Source organism: Drosophila busckii, chromosome 2L (genome assembly GCF_011750605.1).
Source record: "Drosophila busckii strain San Diego stock center, stock number 13000-0081.31 chromosome 2L, ASM1175060v1, whole genome shotgun sequence".
Lineage (NCBI taxonomy): Eukaryota > Metazoa > Arthropoda > Insecta > Diptera > Drosophilidae > Drosophila > Drosophila busckii.
In genome coordinates, this window is record NC_046604.1 from 9,371,551 (window position 1) to 9,396,572 (window position 25,022).

At 38.9% G+C, this 25,022-nt stretch overlaps 3 protein-coding genes across 3 annotated transcripts; 1 reads left to right on the plus strand and 2 right to left on the minus strand.

The window, feature by feature from the left end:
- Positions 1-355: 355 nt before the first annotated feature.
- LOC108598823 (neurogenic protein big brain) lies at positions 356-11,787 on the minus strand. Its single transcript, XM_017985577.2, has 5 exons — positions 11,597-11,787; positions 10,216-10,382; positions 8,983-9,109; positions 2,864-3,071; positions 356-2,188 (listed from the first exon to the last, which is right to left on the minus strand). Exons 1-5 carry the CDS (start codon positions 11,785-11,787, stop codon positions 797-799), a joined length of 2,085 nt encoding a protein of 694 aa, XP_017841066.2. The 3' UTR covers positions 356-796.
- An 8,688-nt stretch (positions 11,788-20,475) lies between these two features.
- LOC108599154 (60S ribosomal protein L13) lies at positions 20,476-21,685 on the minus strand. The gene is made up of 4 exons (XM_017985944.2): positions 21,595-21,685; positions 21,084-21,344; positions 20,715-21,020; positions 20,476-20,653 (listed from the first exon to the last, which is right to left on the minus strand). Exons 2-4 carry the CDS (start codon positions 21,324-21,326, stop codon positions 20,549-20,551), a joined length of 654 nt encoding a protein of 217 aa, XP_017841433.1. The 5' UTR covers positions 21,327-21,344; positions 21,595-21,685; the 3' UTR covers positions 20,476-20,548.
- A 51-nt stretch (positions 21,686-21,736) lies between these two features.
- On the plus strand, positions 21,737-24,651 carry LOC108599088 (Dref). Its single transcript, XM_017999132.2, has 4 exons — positions 21,737-23,185; positions 23,245-23,531; positions 23,616-24,018; positions 24,084-24,651. Exons 1-4 carry the CDS (start codon positions 22,063-22,065, stop codon positions 24,431-24,433), a joined length of 2,163 nt encoding a protein of 720 aa, XP_017854621.2. The 5' UTR covers positions 21,737-22,062; the 3' UTR covers positions 24,434-24,651.
- Positions 24,652-25,022: the final 371 nt, after the last annotated feature.

Here is a 25,022-nt window from a genome sequence, read left to right on the forward strand (position 1 = left end):
TTGAAAATGTTTTTATGTTTTATTTAAATTGTCATTGTTTTCGCTGCCCACGCTCAAACTTCAGCTATGTAAATATAAATTTAAAATAGTTTGAATAGTTTTTATGAATTTAATATATTTTTGTTATTTTTCTTTTCGTTTTTTTCTTTTGTGAATACATATTGTTTAATAAATTTTAATAATTACACATGTACTTTTAAGAGTATATATATAGACTATATATGCTGTCGACTTATGAAGCTTACTAAACTAGCATTTACATACAATTTTATGTTAAATATTTTGTAATGCGTAACATTTATGCTAAAACTATATACAGTTTGTAACTTAGAGTATAGAGAGTGAAATTTTGAAACAAAACTTTGCTAATCGATGCCCTGTAAATTAAGAAATCAAAGCGTAAAATATAGTGCTATCGTTTTAGATAGTTATATTGCTTAGGCTTAGCTATGGTTGCTGCTAGGTGTATAGTTCCTGTTGTTATATATGTTAGTATTAGTAATTCAATGCGGCTATATTTTGCCTTTGATTTAATACTAGACTAACTAGTTGTAGACTAAGTATGTTAGTTAATATGCGTGTGTTTGGGTTCGGATATTGTTTTGTAAATTTAAACTAAATGCTAAGACTTTGCATTGAAGTTCCTTTGGATGTTCGACTTAATTTAGAACAAACTGCTCTGCTTGGCAAGACTGCAATTGTGCAGAGTCATTGTGCCAGTGGGATGCAGTGTGGCGAGTGTGGCATGCAATATTGGTGGCGGCGGTGTGGTGACGCCGCCCCAAGACAGCCGCTTTCAGTTTTGCCTCAACGGCAACATGCCGTAATGTTGCTGCTGCTGTTGTTGCTGTTGCTGCAGCATTAATTGTTGCTGCTGCTGCTGATGTTGCTGCTGCTGTTGCTGTTGCTGTTGCTGCTGTGGTGTGCTTGTTGTTACGCTGGCGGGCATCTGGGAACTGGTGTAGGTGACCGCACAGGCCGCGGGCTGGGAGACAACAACAGGCGCACTCACCTTGCGCTCCGATTGGGTGCGAATGGGTTGAGGATGCGCGGCTGAGGGTTGAGGCGGCGGCGCATACATGAGCATGGGTGGTGGTGGTGGCGAGGGCTCAACGCTGGGATGACGCGCGGGCGGAGTGACTGCCGAGCCATGATATGAGCCATAGGAGCTGTCATCCGATTGCGCCGATTGGCCGCGATTGCGTGGTGCGCTTAGGCCATACAGTTGCTGCTGCTGTTCGCGACGCTCGAACTTGTGATTGCCGTCCAGTGGTGTGGGATTGTTGCGTGAGCCGTAGACGGGTTGAAAGCCTTGTGGTTGAGCTGCTGGTTCCGCCATCAATGGTGCTGCTGTCTGCAACTGTTGCTGCTGCTGCTGTTGTTGTTGCTGTTGCATATTAACAGCTTGTTGCTGCTGCTGCTGCTGCAATGGTTGCTGCTGTCCGCGTATGGAGCCACGCATGCCATAAATACTTTCAGTACGCGCTTGCATTTGATTTTGCACATTTTGATTTTGCAAATGCGAAGACTGTTGCTGCTGCTGCTGTTGTGTTGCTGAGTTTGGGCTGTTGCTGTGCTGCTGCTGCTGCTGAGTAGTGCGCATGGGATACAAGCTCTGCGCGGGCACCAAAGGTCCAGGACGCGGCACTATGTCACGATTGATGGCCGTATTGCTCTTCGTATAAACAGATTGCGAACGATTCAGATTGGTGCGCGTCAGCGTGGGCGAGCGGCAGTAGAGCGAGCGAGTGCCGCCATACAGCGGCTCCTGTGGCTGCTGCTCATACTTGGAAGACAAAGGCGGTGCTGTGTACAGATTCTGGCAATAGTTGCCCGCGCCCATAACCATGGGCGGCATGTTCGCATTTGGATGCTGTGTTGCTGCTGCGGCGCCGCCGCCGCCGCCAGCGTTCGCCTGTCGTGGATACGTGCCCGATTGATGATACTTGTTGGGCTTCTCCATGTCCATGTCATAGTTGAGTTCATCCTCTGACTGTATGGAGCTGGAGTCGTTGTCAATGCTGCCCTTGCCATGACGCACGCTGCGACGGGAGCTGAAGATGTGCTCGTAGACCAAGCCGGAGGCCATGCCGCCCACAAGTGGACCGAACCAGTAGACCCAATGGTTGTCCCATTTGTTAAGCACAAATGATGGACCCAAAGAGCGTGCGGGATTCAAATAAGGCATCTGCAAAAACAAAATAAAAAATATAAATCAATTTCGATATAAAATAAAATTAAAAATCAAATTTTTAGATTGAACATTCTAATATTTAACTAATTTTGATACAAATTTAACTTTATTTATGTGAAAACAGCAATTTAAATGTTCTGCAGTTATTTTTTAGTTTTTCAAATATTAAATACATGAATTTTGTTGTTTAAAATTGTTCTGAATTTTCATATCTAACTTTAGTTATTTTTTTTAAATATCCCAGAAAATGTTTGTTATTAAAATAGCATATTTTTAAATTAAGTTTAATTTTCAAATAGTAGCTCGTATTTTTTTTCTTTTTTAATTTTATATTCACGCCCACAATTTGCATATTACATTCAATTTTTTATGACTTGCCATTAACCATTAAAAAACTGAAGCTGGCTCAAATATTTGGCTTTGATTACAACGGCAGCTCGTCGTTGGCCGTGACTTGTGCTAAAATTAATTATGTTCTTGAGTATTTTTTGTTTTGTGTCTACCTGGACTTAAGCCTTTTTGAAAAAGAAGCTGCAACGTCACGCGGCGATTTTGAGCAAACCATAAAAATCAGCCGAAAAGGGCAGGTGCGTTGCTTTTTTCAGTTTATTGAGTCTTGAGATTTTCGCATTCCGCATTCACTCTCATCATTATCAATGTCAAACTTACCGAGACAAAGCAACAGGCACTGTAGGCCGCACCAATGGCAAACGATGAGCTGCCCATGAACTTCTTAATGGCATCCGTGGAGACGAAATAGCAGAGCACCACAACGAAAGTGAGTATAAATTCCACGCCAAAGCGTTCCCAGGCAGCGAGGGCAGCGCTATGCGAAATAGCCGCCTGTAGATTACCTTGATATCCAGGCACAGTCACGCTGCAAGTATACAGACAGATAAATATTAAGTTTTCTCTTTTCACGTAAAAGTTTCAGCGCAGTCAATTGTCTATACACACACATGTGTGTGTGTGTGTGTTGTGCATAGAGAACACCGCTCTAGAACAGATAAAAAGTATTCCTAATTTAGATTGACAAAGTTTCAATTTGGCAGCAGCCGGCGACGGCGACGACGACGACGACAAAAACTTTTCTGTGGCCTGCTTACAGGCGCTGGAGAAAAGTTTAATACCCAGCACCAGCTTTTGATTTATGGAACAATTCAAGTTTCGTGTTAATGTTAATGAGCACTCACACTCACACTCACATGCATAAGCAGACGCATACACTCACACACACACACTATGCTGATTCCTTCAAAATTTCCATAGAGAACCAAACTATATATTTACTAATCAAGAAGCAGCTGCAGAATTTTAATAGTGTCTGCTTTCATTTCTGTAATAGGCTTAGAGTTTATATATATTTCTTGATTCATAATTTATTTTTTTAGCATATAGCTGATTAGATATATAAATAAAGTCTGAGCTGTATGAAATAAATTCAGAGAAGATTCATAAAAAGTTATTTTTTTTCTTTTTTAAAGTAAATATTAATGTTACACAAAGTGGAATATTTTTACACCTATCGGCAAATTGCCAAATTGACTTACTTAAAAAAATCCAGCTGGGATGGGTTACCCATTCACTTTAGTTTCAATAATATTGTTAAAATTAACTTGATGCCAAAAACTTTTTCTATAATCAAATGAGGAATTTAGAATATTTAATCTTTATTCAGCTTGGAAGAAATAAACTGTTACAAAAGCAAGAGTTGTTACAGTTTCTATTTCTATGCCAACATTTTAATTTATTTTTATAATATTTTGGTAGGAAATAAAAAGAGCATATAGTGGCGCAGGTAAAACTTGCTTTAGTATTTCAAGTCTAATCTACACTTTTCAAAAGCTTAACTTTAACATTTTAATTGAATTATTTAATGAAGCGCGCCAAGCAATTAAAGTCTAACTTCACTACTAAAAGAAACTAAAAATTGTTTGAATATGCAACGAGTTGAGCCCACTTTTGTTCATAGACACAATGCTAAAGCAATTAAATGACAAAACCATTGAGGAAACTTAATAGCGAACCACACACACGCACACACGCACACACACACATACACACTTAATAGCTTTTGTGGTCAAATTGAAGACATACACACGTATTGCAAATATTTGTGCAGGCTTTGGAATAGAAGTGCAGGTCACAAATTGCAAGCGGCAAGTGGCAGTGGCAAGTGCAGCTGTGGCACATTCATAACCTTGTAGAAAACCGGAACTACGTTTTACCCGGTTGCGCTAAAAGCAACTTGCACAATAAATTCCTTGCATAACTGCTAGAACCACACCACACCACACAAGCGCAACTACTGTCAATTAATGTGGGCGCTGATTGAAGCATGTCCAGCCCACTTTGCCACACACACACACACACAGGTGAGTAAAGCAGGCTTACAGTTATTTTCAATAACGTCTCAGCGTATTTTTCACACTCGACAAATAGCAGACAAAATTCATTTTACACTCGCCTGCACGGCTAAGCTCTCAAGAGCAAACAATTTCGTTTGGGCCAAAAAGTTGTGTTTGCTCATAAATGTATAAAGTGCTAATTTTATAGAGACCAATACACATATAATATGTCTATATGTATGCCACACACACACACACACTTGCAACTAAGTAGCCGGAAATGGCAAGAAAAATATGCTGGCTCAAGTTTATGTTGCCGTTAAGCTTTTCAGCTTTTCTTTCAACGAGCCAAAACACAAAAATTGTAGCAAAAGCGACAGCAAAAATAAAATATAAAATTCATATAAGAACAAAGCTAAGCTCAACGAACAATTTGATGAAAAATAAATAAATCGACATTTTGATATTAATTTTTAAATTTAAATTTAAAAGCCTATATATTTCTATTTTTTGAACATATACAAAGGCAAACTGCAAACTTGAACCAAAGCACAAGTTCTTTATGTGTTTACCAACACTCGCACAGATATTTGTTTGGCGACCACATCCGCATGAGAAGTGAGGTTATGTGCTATGTGCAACACGCTGTGGTTGCCTGGAGCAGGCAAATAAAGGATGTGAGAGCGAACTGTGCACAGTGCGTCTGAATTGCTTTGGGGCGAATTCCAGCCACTGGTAGCGGTCATTGTGCCAATGGTATTTGCCAAAAGGGAAATAAAGCAGCAAACAAAATGAATATGACAAAATCATATTCAATATACATATATTTGCATTTTGTTAAATTGCATGCATATCTTCATAAATTATTGTTGCCTGCTTTTAGGTGTTGCCTAAAATGTTCGCTATACGAAACGAAATTTAATTTAATTACAAATGCCACACGCACGAGCTCGAGCCCATTAAAGAGCCATTTTAATGAGTGGCAATTAAAATACTCGAAGCAAAACAACAAACAGTTTATTGACTTGGCCACAAGCAATTAAATTCTAATTTAACATAAATATTTAGTTATTGCAGGTAGACCACAGCCCAGCACAGGCAACACATTGAAAGAGCTTTCAATATGCATTTAAGGGCAAACAATTTGTATGTCAGGCACAGAGACTCGTAACTGGACCAGCTGTGTGGCAAGTTAAAGCCGTGAAGGGTGCAACAACCGGAAATAACAACAGGATGCGCCACAGTTGATAAGCCAAGGCAAAAATAAATAAACTTATAAGCCAACTGCCATATACGCTTCAAGTTCGAATTAAATTTCAGCTTGTATCTTGTATCTAAAATTTCCTAAGCGCCCTTTCAACTTGCTGTGCACAGGTTTTTTAATTGCCTTTGCCTATGTGACACGAATTGATTTTCCATTTAGGATTTTGTGGGACAGGAAATGCATTTCCCGTTGCTTCAGATAGACATCAGTCAGCTTAAAGATTTGAAGTTCACCGCAAACGTTGCTGCATTTCAAATTCAAATTCAGTTCAACTCGAAAATCCTGTTTCTTATCCTTTGTTTCGCTTTAACTGCAACTACTGTAATTTTTTGGCCAGCAGGTGGGTCTCTCTCTCTCTGTCTGTCTATATATATATATAAGTGTGGCAGCTGCAATTTCGAACTGGAACTGACCAGCACGACACGTGTTTGATTTCCAGTTTCTTTGCTTGTTGAGACGCATCCTGCGCCAGCGCGCCTGGCAACGAACAAAAAGGTTCAAGCGCAAAATGTTAATTATGCTTTACCTGATTTTGTATTCTTTATATTCGTTTTTTTTTTTTTATCTCTTGCTCGATCAGTTTCAAAGGCTGCTTTTTGGAACGTGCTTGGCGCGCGTTCGTTGCCCGCCGCCAGGCTGAACTCAATTCTTAAGGCAAATCCATCACACACAACTCGCATAACAATAACACTAAGATTTTTGCTTTAGCCGGATATCGATACTTCACAAATGCTGCGGGTCTGTCATACACTTAATATTATATTTTCTCAAACTGCATTTAAAATAATAAAGCAAGCGCTACTCGAGTGCCTTTTTTTTAGTGGCAGGCACATGTGCCACATGCTCTCGAGACTAGTGACAATTGATATGCGTAGGGAGAACAGATTAGTGCGGGCATCTGATAAACTGCTTGAAGTGCTTCCTAAAACTGTTGAGAGTCATGTGAACACTGTACAGACATCTGAGTTTGTTCAGAGTTCAGCTTTACTTTATATATACTTAAGCATAAAAGGACGAAGTGCAGAATTTTTATATTAGTCACAATAGACACTATTAGGGCTGCCATAGATTTTGAAATCAATCTCTAAACAACTTTCGAGTTTATTTTGGCATACACAGATTCTACATTTAGTCTTAAAACGTAGCACTAGGACTTTTTTAAAGAATGGTAACAGCGCTTAGTCGACTTGCTTAAATATGTCGTCCTCTCTAAATTTTGGGCTTACTAAGATTTGGTTTGAGAGACTTTAATCGCAACCTCAGGAGATTTCTGTGATGACAGGTAATACCAATGCAGGTTTAATAATTTTCAAATATGAATTGCCAAGTATTCAGATAATACCAACGCAGAATTAATAATTTTTAAATATGTATTGTCCATAAAACATAAGAAAACATTTTATAGACTAATACATATGTTAATATAATAAAATATTACAAAATGTATGGTTAGCTTGAATAAAGTCCTATAAAGTAATATTAAATACTATTCGATTAGCTGAAACTATGTTGGGATTGTTTCAATAAGCGAAGCTTAAGCTAAGTTTGGATAAGATAAATTTAAATGTTAACTTTACTCTCGATTCTGCTTTAAATTGCCCATGGCTCTTTTTGGGCGCTTGCCTTAATCATTTGAAGGCCTGTCAATAGCATTTTTTGAAGCTAAACCACAAAATTTTAGACATAAATTTCTCACAATCTCAGCAGAACGAACGGACATCAATCAAACATGCAGCGTATCAAGAACCAATAAACTGAAGAAAACCACAAAGATCAACTGCCAAATCTAAACCAATTAATCAACGCACACACACACAGATGCATATGTATGTATGTGTATACTAAACTACTTAGGCTGCAACATATGTTGCAACTAAAGCGAAAAGTGTTTTAAGCAGCGCAGCAAGAAGAAGAAGAAGAAATCGCTACGACAGCAGCAGTGAAACATGTTTCAGTTCAGAGCCGCGATTGGCTGTAGAAAGTAACGCTGCCCGTTAAAAATAAAAATATAGCAGAAATCATAAGGCCGCACGACGGGTAGAAGAAAAAAATCAACACAGAAACGATCTTAAGCAGACTAAAGACAAGCTGAAGTAAAGGCGCCGTCGCAGTCGCCGTGCAGTCGTCAGTCGCATTAACTTTTCCAAAAACGCCAAGCAGAGGAGAGCGCAAGAGAACAGTTCAATGTACAACAAAAATGTGGAGCGCAGGCGCAACGCTCTTATTTTTTTCCTCTGTGTAGCTGTGTGCGTGTTGACTCCCCCTCTAAGGCATAGACAACAAAAAAAGGACAAAGAGCCTGTTATGCTATACGCCTAGAGTAAGAAGAAGAAGCAACGGCTGCTGACAGCACGCAAAAGAATAGAAAAGTAGAGAAAACAGATTTGTTTGCGCTGCGTATCTTGTCCTTGTCCGCTATCCTTAACAACCGGATTCCTTGACTGAGAACGCACAATTTTATTTTCTAAAAATGGGAAAAATCACGTTGCCAACGGCAGATGTTTTTGCTCCCTGCCTGCCACTAGATAAAAATTGTAAAATCCGAAACTCGCAGGGCTACCTGCTCAACACGCAGGTGCCAGCATAAGTGTTTGTATGTATTGGTGTATTGGTGTGTGTGTGTGTGTACACAGGACATGACGCTTACCTGCATCCTATTTATACATTTCACCTAGCTAACTTCTAGTTTGTGTTTTTTTTTTTCACAAATTCTGCACATGTACTTTGTATTTCCTGTAAATGATTTGGATTTTTCCTTTTGCTCTCTCCTGTACAGTTACCGCAAAACACTTGCATACGTACATTTATTTCAACTAGCTTAGATACATTTGTATCTTCACGCTAGAACAAAGTTCTGTTTAAATCGAAACAAGTTCCATGCTCAATTAATTTTGCAAACGAAAATCCGTTTCCCTGGAAATTGCAGCTTTGGACTAAAAGCTTTCAGCACAGTAAGTCAGTCATTTATGAAATGGAAAATTGTTTCAAGTATGCCTTTAATATAAAGTGCTAGCTTTAACAGTTTCCACTTACTTAACTACTGTCACTTTTTATCAATTATGCTCTTCGGGCTTACAGCAAAGCTCTGCCTCTCTGGCTAATGTCATTGCAGCTACTTTGCTTATTGAATTAATACTTGAATGCAAGCATTCAATCATCCTCTCTGATCAACTTACCCATAGAGCAAGGCAGCTCCGGCAATGCCACCGCCGCACTGGGCGGTCATATACATGACAGCGCGGATGGGGGAGATGTGGCGCACTACGCAGCAGGCCAAGGTAACAGCGGGATTTATATGGGCGCCTATGGTGCGATAAGAAAGCGTGTAAATAGGATTAATCATTAGAAAAGGGTTAGGCTGTCAAATAGAAAGCGAAAGCGGCATAAGAGTTGGAAAAATATATTTAAAAAAATTACAGATTCTATTTATTTTACAATTTATGTAAACTCATTATTTATCCATCGAGAAGCTTCAGCTCTTCAGCTCTATACATAATAAATTGGCTTGATAATTTACATTTTGTGGTTGCACTAAGTAACGGTTCTTAAATAACATTTTGACACTTGCCCAGAAAATGTCGAAAGTAAGAATTAAAGAGGGGACGGTGGCTTTGGGGCTGTGTAAAGAGATAACATCATAAGTTAATGCTCAACCAATTGGCTGTGAAAAAATGCAGCGCAACTAAAAATAAAAATAAAAATAAAAAACTGAAATCAGGAACACATGTGCCAACCCCAACTAACTAAGATAACTAAATGAGGAGTGCACTCATGTATGTTTTTTGTGGAAACATTTAATTGCCTTGAATGTCAACGCAGTTGCACAAATAAACGAAAAGGAAAATGGGAAAAAATAAAAACGAACTGAACTGAACTGAGCAAGAGGCAAAAATGTCGACGCCACTACAAGTGTGTGGCACACAAAAAGATAACAGAGGGTGCCATAAAGCTGAAGTGGGAGGTGGAGTATGGACAGTGCTAAGCTTCAGTTGGAGCACTGACTTTACGAAAAGTTGAAAAAATATATATATATTAAATGTAGGGAGCTGTGGTTGCTTTTTGGCGGCAGCGAGAAATTCCCACGTCTCCACAACAACAATAAAAATAACAAAAACAACTGCGAACAAGAAGAAAATACATGCAACACTTGTCGCCTGCTTTGTTTGTTTGTTTTTGTGATACCGTGGTTAAGAGTTCTGCAAAAGGATGTGTTAAACTTAATGAAATCAAGCAAGTCATAAATATGAATGTAGTTAAGTAAAAGTAATTCTACTGTGGCTTATTTCTAAGCAATTTAAATAACGAATCGACAATTAATTGAATTTGTAATTAATTTAAAACACTACAGGGTGTTTTTTACAGCTCTCAACTCTTAGTTGCTTGCATTTATTTTTATTTGCTTATCTTACCCGATATATGCAGAAAGCATTGCGTTAAGGTTGCCATGGCCAGTCCAGAAGCGAGAGCCGTTGCCAGTAGCACTGATGAGACGCTGGCACCCACACCCGCGCCCGCTGCCGCTCCACAAACGATGAACACATACAGGAACGAGGCTAAGCACTCGCTGATGATGGATCTGCAAGAAAGAGAGCGAACGAAAGAGAGAGAGTATGAGTGTGGAGTTTGAATACAGTGGCCGTCATTTCATATGATTAAAGTAAATATTTTGCAAATTATGTTGTGCGCTACAAATTGTCAGACAATGTCAACCCTGGTTCCCTCACTACGCCCCTTTGTCCATGTGTGCCGACAATTAAGCGCACAACGGAGTTGCTCTTGTTCTTCTCCCCCGACACACACACATACACTCAACCGAAGAGTAAAATCGGCAGAGCAATGCACGCGCTTAAGCCCCAAAGACAACTCAGAGCATTTGCCTCTCTTGCCGATTGCCGCGGGGGTCTCGGTCTCTCTTCATGATTGTGACTGTGACTGGACAAACATAAATTACAAAATGCTCTGTTTCGCTTGCTCTGCCTCTTCTTTATTTTCCGTTCGTGCTGCCTTGCCCTGGGCGGCGATAACGCCAAAATCAAACAAACTGCAAGCAATAACAACAAATATGCGCAAGCAGCTGCAAAGTTTTACATATTTGGCAATTATATTGTGTGCGCCTGCTAAGCGTTATAGTAATTTGTTGTTGCTGTTGGCAACAGTTCTGGAGCTCGCTTTAAAAACTACAATTTAAATAAACAAAAACATTAAGAGTAATGTGAAATTTCTGCACAACTTCTCTAGCAAACTTTACTGCCTACGCTACAATTAATCGGCCTCGTTAACATTACCAACTTTGCTTGCTTACAGTTTCTTAGGACTTGGCAATCTGACGCAGTTTAATTAACTTTAATTAGTTGTGGAATTTTTTAACAGCAACAAATTATGTTCAGCTGTCATTAGCACGCAACTTGCTTTAAAAAATTAAAACAAAGTGTAAGCTGAGAAAAGAAAATGCAAAAAATTGCTGTTTACAGTTTGCAATTTTAATTAATTTTTGAATGCAACTGACTGACAGCAGAAAAGAATGTAAAAATGCAACAAAGCTTTATAAAAAAGGGAATAAATAAGCGTTGATAAAACGATAAATCTATTGAGTTGATTGATCGATTTTAGGCACAAGTGCTCTGATTGATTGTCAACTGCACTTAAAATCTCACTCAAAATTAAACGCCACACAACAAAAGCCAAAACTGTCTTAGTCGCGCCTAAAAAACAAAGCCCACTTTACTGTTTGTAGGTGCATGACCTATGTTAATAGCTTAGATCTGTATATGTGTGGGGTGGGTGTATTACCTCCAGAACTCCAAGGTGCGTATCTCAGCCTGCATGCTGCGCTTGGGCGCCTGCAGAGTGCTGGAGAGGCGATTGTTGATGGCGTTGCCATGTGAATCCTTGCGCATCGCCTCCAAGCGCTCAAACAATGTCACTATATGATAGTCTATATTATGCTCCAGCGGCATTGTGTGTAAACTTTCGTCGGCCATGGCTACAAGCAAACAATCCAAGGAGCTTGACTTTTGTTTCGATTACAGTTGGCACAACAATGGATAATGCACTTTGAACTTCTAAACACTTTTTGTTTATTTTCGTTGTTGTTGTCGTTTGGGTTTTTAGGCGCACATTTTACGTAGTTAACTGACTGAATTTATGCAGACAAATTGCATTCAATTGATATCAATTTGCGCACTTTGAACTTGCAACCGTTTTCAATTCAAAGTGGAAGACGATTCGACGCGACAACACAACCGTTCACTTGTGCGAATTGCGAGCGAATGACGATGTTGCCGTTGTATAGCCGAAAACTACCATAAACATCACCAACGACACTAGCAGCTGCTGCCCACACAAACACACCACCACCAACAACAACAACAACACCAGCTATTCACCAACGAGCCGTACTGAGGGTATCCTGGCCACAGTGTTGCGCAGGCTCAGCACTAAAAAGTTAGAAAAAGACAAAAGTAAACAATGGGGTTGCAAAAAAAATACGGTTAATATTATAAATTATATATTATAAACAACAACATAAGGCTGGAGTACAGCTGAAGTTGTTATTTGGGTCAAACAATTTTAAAAAGGACAAGTCTATCTTTAAAAAGGCTAAAGCGGCAACACTGATTGTGTTGAAGTTCACTGCAAATGCCGGCAACCTGTTGGTAAAATTCACCACGACGTCGCGCTCGCTGTCTCTGCCGCTGCCGCTGCTACTGCTGTTGCCTGTTGCTGGTTGCTGCTACTGCTGTTGGTAACTTGATTATGCAGCCAATGATCAATAACACTGATTTCATGGGCAGTCAGGCTACAGTAACAACAACAACGCCAACCTATCTAAAAGCTTGAACTCCCAGGCAGCAGCTGTTGGTATCAACTTTCATTGATATTACTATAACTTTAAAGTGTATACTTATAAATTTACTTTGATTTTCGCCTGCATAATTTATAAAAATTAAAATAATATTGCTTAATTTTTAGTGTTAAAGTTTAATAAGGGTGCCACCATAAAAAAACCAAAATAATAGTAAACAATCAGACTGAAATTATCGGTGGAGCATGCAATATTAGGGGTATTCAATTTGACTTCAATATCATTCATTTAAGTTTTATAGCTTGAGCTCTAATCTTAACTATCGTCTATGCATCTTTTTAGATAAGGCATAACTTCTTATAAAAACAATTTCCAAATAGTTGCCGCTTCTTCGCCAGACTGCCCCTAGTTATATAAAATAATACACACTAAAAATAAAAACTTAAATTTAAGTAAAATTGCAAGCTTATGAAAAAATTACATTTTACGCACCACTAAATACTATAATTATGAGCGTTCACCACTTGATACCTGTCAAATGTCAACCTCAACCTGTAGTATATGTATCTGTATCTGTGTATCTTTATCTGTGTGTGCGGAACTTTGCCTGGGGACCCGACAGACAGCAGAGAATATGGTCTGATTTTGACGTCGTGCGAACCCAATGAGCTGTGAAAGTCAAGTAATGATGATGCTCCCAGAGAGCAACCCAAAGCGTATCAAAAGTGAACCCAAAGTGAAATCAATCACATTGCTGCAGCTCAGCCTACACATAAGAAAGACAACAACAACAACCATAGCATAACAACAATGTAAGGTATTGGGGGGCGTTGCAAGGAAAGCCACAGAAATTTCGACATTGCTCAATTTCTTGTTGTTGCTTTTTGTTTTGGTTTTTGCACAGTCAGAGTTTCAGTATGGGGCGGTAAGGACGTTGCCCAGATTGCGCCTTATATGGGATTCGACAAAAGGCAGAGAGCTTCAGCCTCTGAGCGTGGGAATTTTTGGGTTTTTTTTGTGTTTTGTTTTGTTGCTGCTCAGTGACCAGCGTCTGGTGCAGGCCCAGGTCCCAACAACGAGGTCGCATAGGGTCGTTCTTTAGATATGTTGTTGCTTATAATAAGATGCTTTGTTTCAATCACATTGTTGCCGCCGCATCAACGCCCGAGACCTGTCTGCATACTACTATATGTATATGCCTATATGGTAAGTATATGTATGTGTCTCTGTGGCTCTAGAGGATCGTCGAGCTTTTGTAGTGGGCAATTGCTGTTGGGAACGCTGTTGTTGTCGGATAAAATATCCGTGTATTGCGCAAGTTGCTTTTGCAAACTTTTGGCGGCATTCAAAAGAAGATCTGTGGCTCTTGCTGTTGGTTTTGATGTGAGAAAGTTTGCTTTTGATAACATTTAAAATTAACTGGAACTCTTTGAAGAATGTAATATAGTTTGGCATACTTCACTCTATTCATTAGCTAGCTAAACCTTGACTTGGACTTTTAGACGAATGTTATGGCTTCATTATAGTTTGAAATATAATTGAAAACATTGCACTTATCCTTCACTCTCATCATTAGATCCTTAAGTCTATATACTATGCATGTGTGTGTTAGCAAAAACTTCTTACGCCGTCACGCCCACTGCGCATGACGGCGTGACTTATGAGTACCTTGAAACGTGAGCGTTGTACCTGTGCCTGAGATGCATCTGCAGAGCCGGCAGAGCGGACGGCCCATTGATCACCTAAGAGGCCAAAAACTGAGGTAGGTAACTGCCTTGTCGACGCTTCAGTTAAGTGAAGACGATCGTAAAAACAATGTTGAGAGCATATTCGCAGACTCCTTTGCTGTTGTTCGGCTTTGTGTGCAAAACTTAACAAGGTCAAATTTGTTGTAGCTTAATTTGCGCTGTGGCGTTGTGTGTGGGAAACAAAAATAAAAAATGGTCAAGAGCCAAAATTAAGCCAGAACTTATGTATGTTAATAGCATAAATTCCAAGTTCTATGTTAAAACTATTGCTCTAACGGCAATTAGTTTCAGTCTAAAATTCATTAAAAATTTGTTACTTTTTTCGGGCCAACCCTTTCAAACCGCAAACAAATCGCTTGTGAACAACAGCATATGCAAATGCCAGCAAAAAACATTTAAACCAACATGACCATGCTGAGGTCACAGGTTGAAAAGTTTGGAATGGGAGTCAGTTGCAACCCTTTCTCTAGTATCGTCCCGGGCACTTGCACTGATTTTTGATACAGTTTGCAATTGGAATTTCATACGCACTAATGATGCGGCATTATATTTGCATATGGCTGTCGCATCCGCTTGTCCAGCAAAGGGTTAGAAGAGTGGAGGGGATGCAGCCGTTAATGAAGTGAAATATGCATGCGACTGTTACAGTTAGAGGCATAATTTATAACATGTTATACTACAGCCATTGACTTGCTCTTCACCCGTTTTCAGCCATTGTCACTGCCACGTTCCGTATTTTGGAAATACGTAAAGCATTTTAATGATATGCCGAAAGGGTTAGAGCTGCATCCACACTTGCCATTTGCAATTGAGCATCAAACTGCTCTGTATAGATTACATGCCATATAGGGTGGTGGCATCATCCGTACATCCGTCTACAGTCTGTGGTCTCAACTCCCAACTCGTCGGGCACAGGTGCAAAAGTGTTGATTGTTGCGGTTTCTGCTCTGGAGTCTGGTCAGAGTTGATCGTGTGAACTCAGCTGTGTTGAGAGTTCCCAAGAGTTATAATTTGGCATAGTACAATTTGATTTTTAATTTGTAACTTTTAAATAAAAAATTAAAGTATAAGTTTAGGAACTCTTTTAATACGACAAGTTAAAATGACGAATATGTTGAAAACAAATAAAATTAATTTTTGCTCGTCATGTTGCTGTAGCTAATTTATTTCAGATTGATATAGTTAGCTACAATTTTAACTCATATTTTCGCTGACTGTGGAAATCGAAACAATGTTGATTTTATTTAAATATTTTTAAGTGTGTTAAAATAAATATCGTCAAATTAACGATTAAGCCAATATATTTTGCCTTTGAATGCCTTAATCTTAAATTTATTGATTTAGTCAACAATTTGTTAAACAAACTTAAATCAATTAGGCTTAATTACTTAGTTCCAATTAATTTGACAAGCTTCTAAGCAAATACACAAATAGGCAAAGAGACTATTACGGCAAAGAGGAACCAATGAGCCCACTATGTAGGAGGAATCTTATTGTTAGCCAAGGGCCTATAAACATGAATTAAATACTGTTAGTTCTAAATTTTAGAATGAAAAGTAGGCAATGCTCAAACGCAAAAGGCAAGGAATTAACTGAAATTCACATTGTACTCTAATAAATAAATATTTGAAAAATGTTGGGAAAGTTTAATAAAAGTTAAAAGTACAGTTGCTTTCTTTTTTTTTAGACAAGTTATTTTGCCGTCTGGCTAATTTCGTATAAGAAACCTTTTTTTAAGTCTAGCCAACTGGGCAGCACTCAAAATAACACAAACAATTACACAACTGTCCAATGGGAACAGATCTCAGTTTATCGCATAATCAGCAATAGACAACAGATTTAAATTTCGGACTAAAAAACACATGTTCGAAAATTGTCCAGAGACCACCAGATAGGGGTATCAACCACACCGAGCCAACAAGTGAAACATTTAAATGAGTGCGGGGCTTTAAAATCAAGTGTCTGTATGTAATGCGATATTTAAATTTTTTGTATAAAAAAGTGGAAGCAGCAAACGTTACATTGGGTGGGATGGGCGAACCTGCTAATGGGAATACAATAGCGGAGAGGGCGGTTTGTTAAGCGACCCTCTGATCCGATCGTTTAATCAACCCTCCTGCCAACCCTCGAGCTTCCAGCAGCAAAAAAAAAAGGTCGCCTGACTTTCAATTAATCAAATTATCGCGCCCGTTTGGTAGACTGAGGGTTGTGGCAACTGATGCTGCCACTTGAAAATTACTGCCAACGCAAACATTTGTCCACTTTTTTCAATGCGTTCCGTTTTTCTTTTTTTTTTGCAACTGCCACAGGTCAGCGGTTAAAATTTTCATTTGCAGTTTTCACTTTGATTGTTGTTATTTGTCGCGCGTTGCGACTGCAACATCAATAAATTGTCAAAAGCTGTCAAAATTTTTAATGATTGTGTGACGGCTAATAACCGAAAATCGATTTGTTCAAGGCGCGCCCGCAATCGCAATCGATATTGCATTATTTTTTTAACTGCAGACATTTTTATGTACTGTAACAATAATTTTTGAAAAATATCGTATGATCTCATTTAGACATTTGAAAGTTTTTAATGTCAACTGCAACATTTGTCAGGCGATCGGAAAATGTAGCATGTGTTGGGTTTTAAACTAACAATATTAATCAAGAAAGTAAATTAAAATTTCAGCATTTATTTTGTGTGGTTTTTTTATATGTATATAGCCTCTATACATTCCATGTTCCATTTATACAAGTAAAATACAAATATACTTGCTAATGTTCTATTTGAATACATTTATTTAAAGCAAAAAGTCTACTTAAAGCAAGAAAATTAAATTTCAAAATATCTAAAGGAATGAGGATACAAGAAAAAATAAGATATTAGTTATTGAAAAAAATCATCAATCAAACATAGGCAATATGAATAAATAAAATAAAGTTAGAAATGTATAATTTTGTAAAATTTATTGCACATTTGTGTGCAAATTGAATTATTTGATGCTTAATTGCAGATTTTTTAACATGCAAAGATTATTAATTAAATATAAATAAATAAAATTAGTTTAAAACAAAAAGAGTTAAAGTGTACAAATATTTTTTTCATTGTTCTTTTGTTTGGTTGGCATGTTTTTTTACAAATTTCATTTTTTTTTAAAGAATCAATTAATATACATATATTTTTTATACACTTTGACACTTGCCGTTGGGACAGTTTTTCCACATTTTCCAGTAGCACGCTCTTAATTCCATTTACCGTAGCATTTTTTATTTGGTGTACCCTCAGCTTGTGCACCCCATAATAAAATACTTATTATTTTTCCATAAAAAATCACCCAAAAACCAAGCACATAAAAAACATCAAACAAATTAATCAAATATGCAAATAAGCAATGAGCCGAGCTCGAACAGCTACAAAGGGCATGGTAAACAATTTGTTTTGAAGTGCGGCCAATTTATGATTGTTATTGTTATTGTTGCTGCATTGCCATTTAAGATTTGCACGCATCATCTATCAAAAATTGGCATGGCATAAAAAAAGGCGCATGCAAATGAAAGGACCCTCATCTAGCAACCAACACCTAGGCCCGTCTGTTACTATTTTCTTTTTTTTAGTGCCAATCAAAAGGCAACTTCAGTCGATTATGAGATCAATACCAGTTGGTTGGGAGGGGAAGCAAAACAAATCGTAAAAAACGCAAATTGCACAACGCAACGAATACAATGGGAAATATTTTTTCGCATATGCAAAATATAATTGGCAAAAAATTTATGCAAATGAGATGCAGCGTGAAAAATCAAGAGAGTGTAGAGAGTAGCGCAGTAAAGTTGAAATGTTGGATAAGGGTAAGGACGAGATGAACGCCTGATTACTTGAGCAGAAACTTAATTTACAATTGTGAAAGTTTCAGCTCTCAACAATAATTACAAGAAGCTTAAGCATTTTACTATTTAAGCAAACTTCCTTTACTTAAATGCAATCAAGAAGAGAAATCAAACGGCATTTGGCCTAATCGTAATCTATGCAGGTCCGTTGAGGAATATGCTCACACTCACTGCTGGCTTAAGCAGGCGCATCCTGAAAATGTAAATCACAGACAGGACATGCAGCCTGCCAGCTATTGAGGCCTGTCGCCTTTTGCCACTAACTGCAATTGCGTCTACCCCCAGGCACGCACTCTAATCCAATTGCAATATGGATCATTAAGCAGCGATTGCACACACACACATGGACACACATACAGGCACACATATGCATATGTATGCAGATGAGCGCACAGTGGCAACGAGGGCGGTTAGTTTGCTGCCTTTAACAGCAATTATGTTGAAAATTTAACGCCCAAAAGCATTTGAATTCATTGCTAAATTGATTTTTAGCTTTGCCGTGTGTTTGAACTACAAAATTCAATTTAAATTGAAATTTGCATTTCAATTCAAGCAAGAAAATACACACAAAACTTTTAACAAAATTCTAAATAACTTTCTCACTTTCGCCCATTCCACATTCAAATGAGACGCACACAGGATACAGGATCTGCATTTGATGAGCGCACATGTTGCAAAAAAAAAAAATAAAACTTCTACAGTGCGCTATAAGCAAAATTTGTAGACCCTTACTTTCTTATATGGGAATATAATAAAAAATATTTTATAAGATAAAAACCAAAGTCTATAATTGCAAAATGACAAATTCATAAATATATTGAACATTTTTTGTTATTATATAAATTTGAAAAAAAAAAAAGTACTTGTTATATAGCTTATTTTGTAGTCGACATTGTTAGTTTATATATATAGGCAAGAAGTTCTATGACCGGAAGTACCCTGCGCTAAGGGTATGAAAAAACTTTATGAACTTATGTTCAACTCACAGTGTCACCACAAAGGTGTCACACTCACACTTACACACCAACCATAGAGAAAAAAATCTGGAAAACAATTGCCAATTACGTTTTTGGTTGTGCATTCTTCTTTCGCTTGTTTACCGCTTGAACACAATGCGCTTGCCCAACCCCCCACCGGCACCAGCATAAAAACAACAACAACAATACTCACAAAAAAAACGTAGGGTAGGAAAAACTATGAGGAAAATCACTTTTGTGCACATAAATTTCAATAATAAAAATTTGAATGCATTTGACACGAAACAAGCGAAAGGCGACAAAACAAGGTTAACTGTAATAAAAATTGTGGCAGCGCATAAACAAGGTTCAAGGTGCGGGTTGCATTCACAGCCCGATAATTGAATTGGGCAGCAACAATACACACAGCATCAACCCTTTTTTTATACATATTGGTACAGAATATTGAAGTAAGTAATGCTTTGCTTTTGCATATGTTGCATTCTAATCATAAACCCTGTGTGGCTTGATTGTCATAAGAATTGAGGCTACATATGTTTGCATAATATTCGGGTTAAGGCAGAGGCCAAGCGAACTATAACCTAAAATCAAAAAAGTGCTAATAGAAGTCGACCTCTGTTGGAAAATACGTTTTTTTTTTACAATACATAGTAATAAGTGTAATTTCCAATTAAACACTGAATACGATTTTGTAATCGCGAACCGCAGTGTAAATAATATTATAATTTCTTGCTTAATGACTTACCACCTTGACTAAGCAGATAGTATACAAGAAACCTTCATATATACCTTCATGTAAACTTCATTGCTAACAGATACTAGAAATACAAATAGCTTTGAAGTACTCTATTTTGCCTGAACTTAAACCGGTTGTAGTATCTTCACAGTGATACAGTACACTCAGAAAATAAAAGTATTTTATTTCAAAAGCATTTACAATTGAAATTGTGATTTGGCCATTTCAAAACGTTTTCGCATCTACAGTATTTAAATTTTAGTTCTGTCCCAAATCCCAAACCAAAAGTAATTCCAGTAGCACAAAACACAAGTGTGAAAGAGATTTCAATGAGAGCAGACGCAATGAACAGCTGTTTACCTGCATGCTACCCATGCTTGCTTTTATACAGTAAACAAAAGACTTGCGTTGACCTTAAAGGGAATCTCTTTTTGAGTAATGACTAAAGCTGATTATATACGAGTATACACATTCCAATTGACACACTGACAGCGACTATACAAATGCACATAAATAACATTAACAACGGGCAATTCATGTGTTATGAAAAACTAAAATTTTATTCTGGTTGTTATAGTTGACAGAATTTACAGGTCTAAGCGCAGTTTACTTCTTGCCCTTCTTGGCATCACCCTTGTTGCCCTCCTCGCTCTCAGCTGCCTCCTTGGCGCGCTTAGCGCGAATGCCGACCAAACGAGCATCAGTACGTGCCTGTAAGCAATTGTAAGTTTTTGTTTTTGCTTTAATAAATTACAAAATATGCTGAACATACCTTGCGCAGAGTTGCAAATGCCTTGAACTTCTTCTCGTCCTGTGTGACCTCACGGAACTCAACCACGGGTTGTTCCTTCTTGAGTGGCATGACTGGACCCTTAAGCTGTGTGGCCAGCTTGCACTCATCAACGGTGGACTCGCCCTTGCGGATCTTCTTCTCGTTGATGGGGAACAGAATCAGTTTGCTTCTGTATTCCTTAAGGCGCTGAATGTTGCGCTGACGGGATTCCAGAGACTTGTTCTTGCGACGACGATCCACAGAAATGCCAATGGTCTTGGCAAAGCCGTAGCTCAGACCAGCGCCCTGCGAAGTAAAAGCATTTAAATGAATATCACGTTGGCATAAATAAAAACAATTATGACGCACCTTCAGTTCCTCAAGGGTGAAACCGCGTCCAGCACGCAATTTTGTGTGGTAGCGGATGGTGGGGCAACGCACCACTGGACGCAGTGGGCCGCTGGCGGGACGTGGGAAGACAGCCTTAGCCTTCTTCACGCGATTCTCGTGTCTGCGCACCTTGCGCGCCGGCTGGTTGAACCAGGTACGCACATGACGCTGCCACCACTTGTGGTAGTGCTGATTTGGGATCATATTATTACCCTTACCCATCTTGGAGGATTAGATTAGCTGCAAATAAGACCATAAACACAAATATTAGCATAGGTATTCGTACTATAACCCAACAGCGGTCTGTGTACACCACGTGGCTGGCATAAATTTGCTTGTTTTGGACTTTTATCAATGAGTTTTCATTCCCATTTCACATACAAATTAAAGTGCTGCGTAAGTTATTAATTTTACGCAGTTCTTTCTTCAATTTAAGACACCGCAACAGCATTAAATTGTTCATTTTTGTAGCATATAAAATTTCACACACCTCTTTCTACCCAACAACGAATCAAAAAGGAAATCGCAGCCAACTTCACGTCATTCAGCTGGATGAGCAGAAAAAATTCCCTTCGAAAATTACCCTGATGGCAGCCAAATTTCCCCAGCTATCGATTGGTGATGCAATCAGTGTTAACAAAACAGTCAAGCACTTTACGACATAGGACTGCTCGCTGCTGAAAAAAAGCACAAAACACGCCGCTACAACAGTTTGTGAAAAAGATTAAAGACAAATAATAAAAAAGATTGTGCGCATTTATTGCATTTAATGAAGGCAACTTCCTTATCGATCGATTACGTGCTCGCGTGGCAACTCTGTACTGTACTTTTTGATACAGATAAAAAAAAACTATTGACTATTGAACCGACTATCTATAATCGAGAAATTGCGCGCTTATTTCGGGGGCATCGGTAATCAGATATCAATCAACATAACTGCCAAATAATATTTACCAATATGAACGACGAAGTGGCCCAATCCCCCATGGTTGTTGAAGCCAAATACGACGATGTCTCGCAGCTCAATTTTTCCAAACTGTACTCGCCGAAAATGAAGAGCGTCTACTGGCGCTACTTCGGCTTTCCATCTAACGACAATGACGAGGTAATTACCAAGCAGAATGTGGTATGCATCAAGTGCCACAAGGTATTAACCAATCATGGAAATACAACCAACTTGCGTGCGCATTTGCAACATCGTCACAAAGATTTGTTCAAGGCGCTCTGCCAAGAGAATGATATACAAGTGCCGCCGCGCAAAACACCACGCAACATTAACCATCCGCCGCTAAACAAGCGCAATATTACTTCACGTCGCGTCAAATTGGAGTTTGTAAACAGTCGCAACCCGAGCAACGAAGATGAGGATATGGACGAGGCAGCAGTGGCGGCGGCAGCCATGCAGGCTGAAGATGATGTTTCTCAGACCATGCTCTATGAGACGATGGTGCCGCTGACATATGATGACCATGACCAGCTCGTAGAAGAGGAAGACCGCTCCATTAGCATTGAGCCGCGTGAGCTAAAGTTCAACCGCAAGCGAAAAAGTACAGTCTCTGGCGCTGGCACTATGTATGCGCGCAATATCAAGCAAGAGGAGAGCCAGGGTCGCAACTACATAACCAATCTGGCGGAATCGCTAGCCGATATTGTTGTGCGCGATCTGCGCAATGTGGAAACGCTGTACGATGTGGGCATCAGTGAGTTTATTCGTCTGGCCATGGGCAATCTAGCCTCGCTGCCCATGCCCCAAAAGATTGATTCGCTCATTACTGAGCAGCATGCTTCCAAGTTTTTGGAAATGAATGACTTTGCACGGGAATTCACCACAGAGAAATCCTATTCGCTAGCCTTTGAGTTGTGGGTCAATGTGGAGCAGCGTCGCTTCCTCAGCATCTATCATCATTATCTGAGCGAGGAGACTCAAAGCGTACGCAGCGTGCTCTATGCTACTGTCGAGTATACCGATTATGTATCATTTGATGAATTGCTTACGGATTTCTATTTGCCCAACTGTACGTTGGCCATTGTCAACTATGATGAAGAAGAGGACATTCTGCAGGCTTATCTGAAGGACAAGGGTAAGTGTAGTCCATGCACAAACTTGCACTTTAACTAATTTTGTATTATCATACGTCAGGCATTCCCGTTGTGCTTTGTTATGTTACGGTAATTGACAAGTGTCTGCGTCGCGTATTTGAGCTAGAGGAGGTGGCCACTGCCTTGGAGCAGGTCAAGGACATTATACAGCGTCACTCGGCAGAAATCAGTTCCAAGGTCTCGGAGCTACCAGCCTATAATGAGCATTTCCCCTGGACTCTGTATGAGTTACTCAAGTTCTTTGCTGAGTCCATTTCCTGGTCGGAGGATATGGATCAATTGGTTATTACAGCCAAAACGGTCACTGAGGCGCTGAGTGCTTGTGTGGTAAGTCTTTTCAGATTACATATATTATACATTTTAATGAAATATAAATATATTGCAACTTAACTCTACATTTTCTGTTTATAGATTGCTTTGGACACTTTGCGTGGTGAAGATATGCCATTGTGCAGCATGCTATCGCCCATTACATCCAAGATACTGATCAAGAAACTGGGCATTGCGGAACAGGATGATCCGCTCATGATGAACATAAAGCGTACCATTGCTGGCGTGCTGCAGTCGCATATTATTGCTAACGAAACTTTGACCAGTGCAGCGCTATTGGATCCGCGTTTCCATCGACTAACCACCATTGATAACTTTGATAGCTGTGTGCGCATGCTAACGCAGAAATATAACAAGACCTTTGCTGGCTCTGGCATAGACAGCCACAGTGACTCTGCTGATGTGTCCAGCATTCCAACGGTTCACATTAAAACCGAACCACATGTCAAGTCGTCTGCAGGCGGATCTGCTGCCAAAAAGTCAAGTGAGTACAGATTTTCTTCATTTATGAGTAAATAGTTGAATTAATATATTGCAACATTTGTCTAGAATTGGAACTGCTGTTTGATATTGCAGAAATACCAAATCCACCAAAGCGCGATGCCGACAGCAACGTTGAAACGGATCTGAAGCGTTATCGCAACGAGGTTATTGTTCAGCTAGACGAGTCGCCCATTGAGTGGTGGCAAAAGATGGGACACATCTATGGCACGTTACGCGACTTGGCCACACTATATCAGGGTGTGCCTGGGGTGGTTAATCTCAACTTTAAGAAAGTGTTGCGTGAACAGATTTATGATTATAACAAACGTTTTATGCTAACTGGCAGTCCTAATCAGATAGACGCGATATTGTTCTTGCATCGCAATAACAGCATAAAGACACCATCTTACGTTTAGAAGTTACCATATGCAATTTAATCTAATCTGCACATACATACACATATTAATATCTTCAATTAAATATATTTAAATATAATTAATACATTAGTATTGACGGGAATTATTGCAGTGCAGCTGGTTTTTAACAACACGTTTCAAGAATTGTGTGAATTGATCTGTATGATTATATATGTATATGTATACACAACTATATAAAATATGCATTTGCAATTAAATGGAAGTAGTGTTTTTTTAATATACAAAGTTTTTTATTTATAATTATTTAAACAGTTACACTACAGCTTGATAAATTCGCTACGCTCTGCAGGCTTATCATTGCATATAATCTTGAGTGTCATGCAATACTTTAAATTATTAAAATGGAGGAGATTCATCATCCCACTCCTGCGCGAAGACTCAAAAATGTCCACTCTGGATGCTCATGGGTCAACCGGTGGCAGCTTATCGGTAAATTAGAAGCGAGTGTAAAGATATTGACACTTGCATGTGCTCAGATGATATAGAATTTAGTTTGGTTTCAGCATTTGAGTGATTACGAGTATAACGAGCATGCAAAACATGATGCGGTGCATCGTAAGTACAAGTA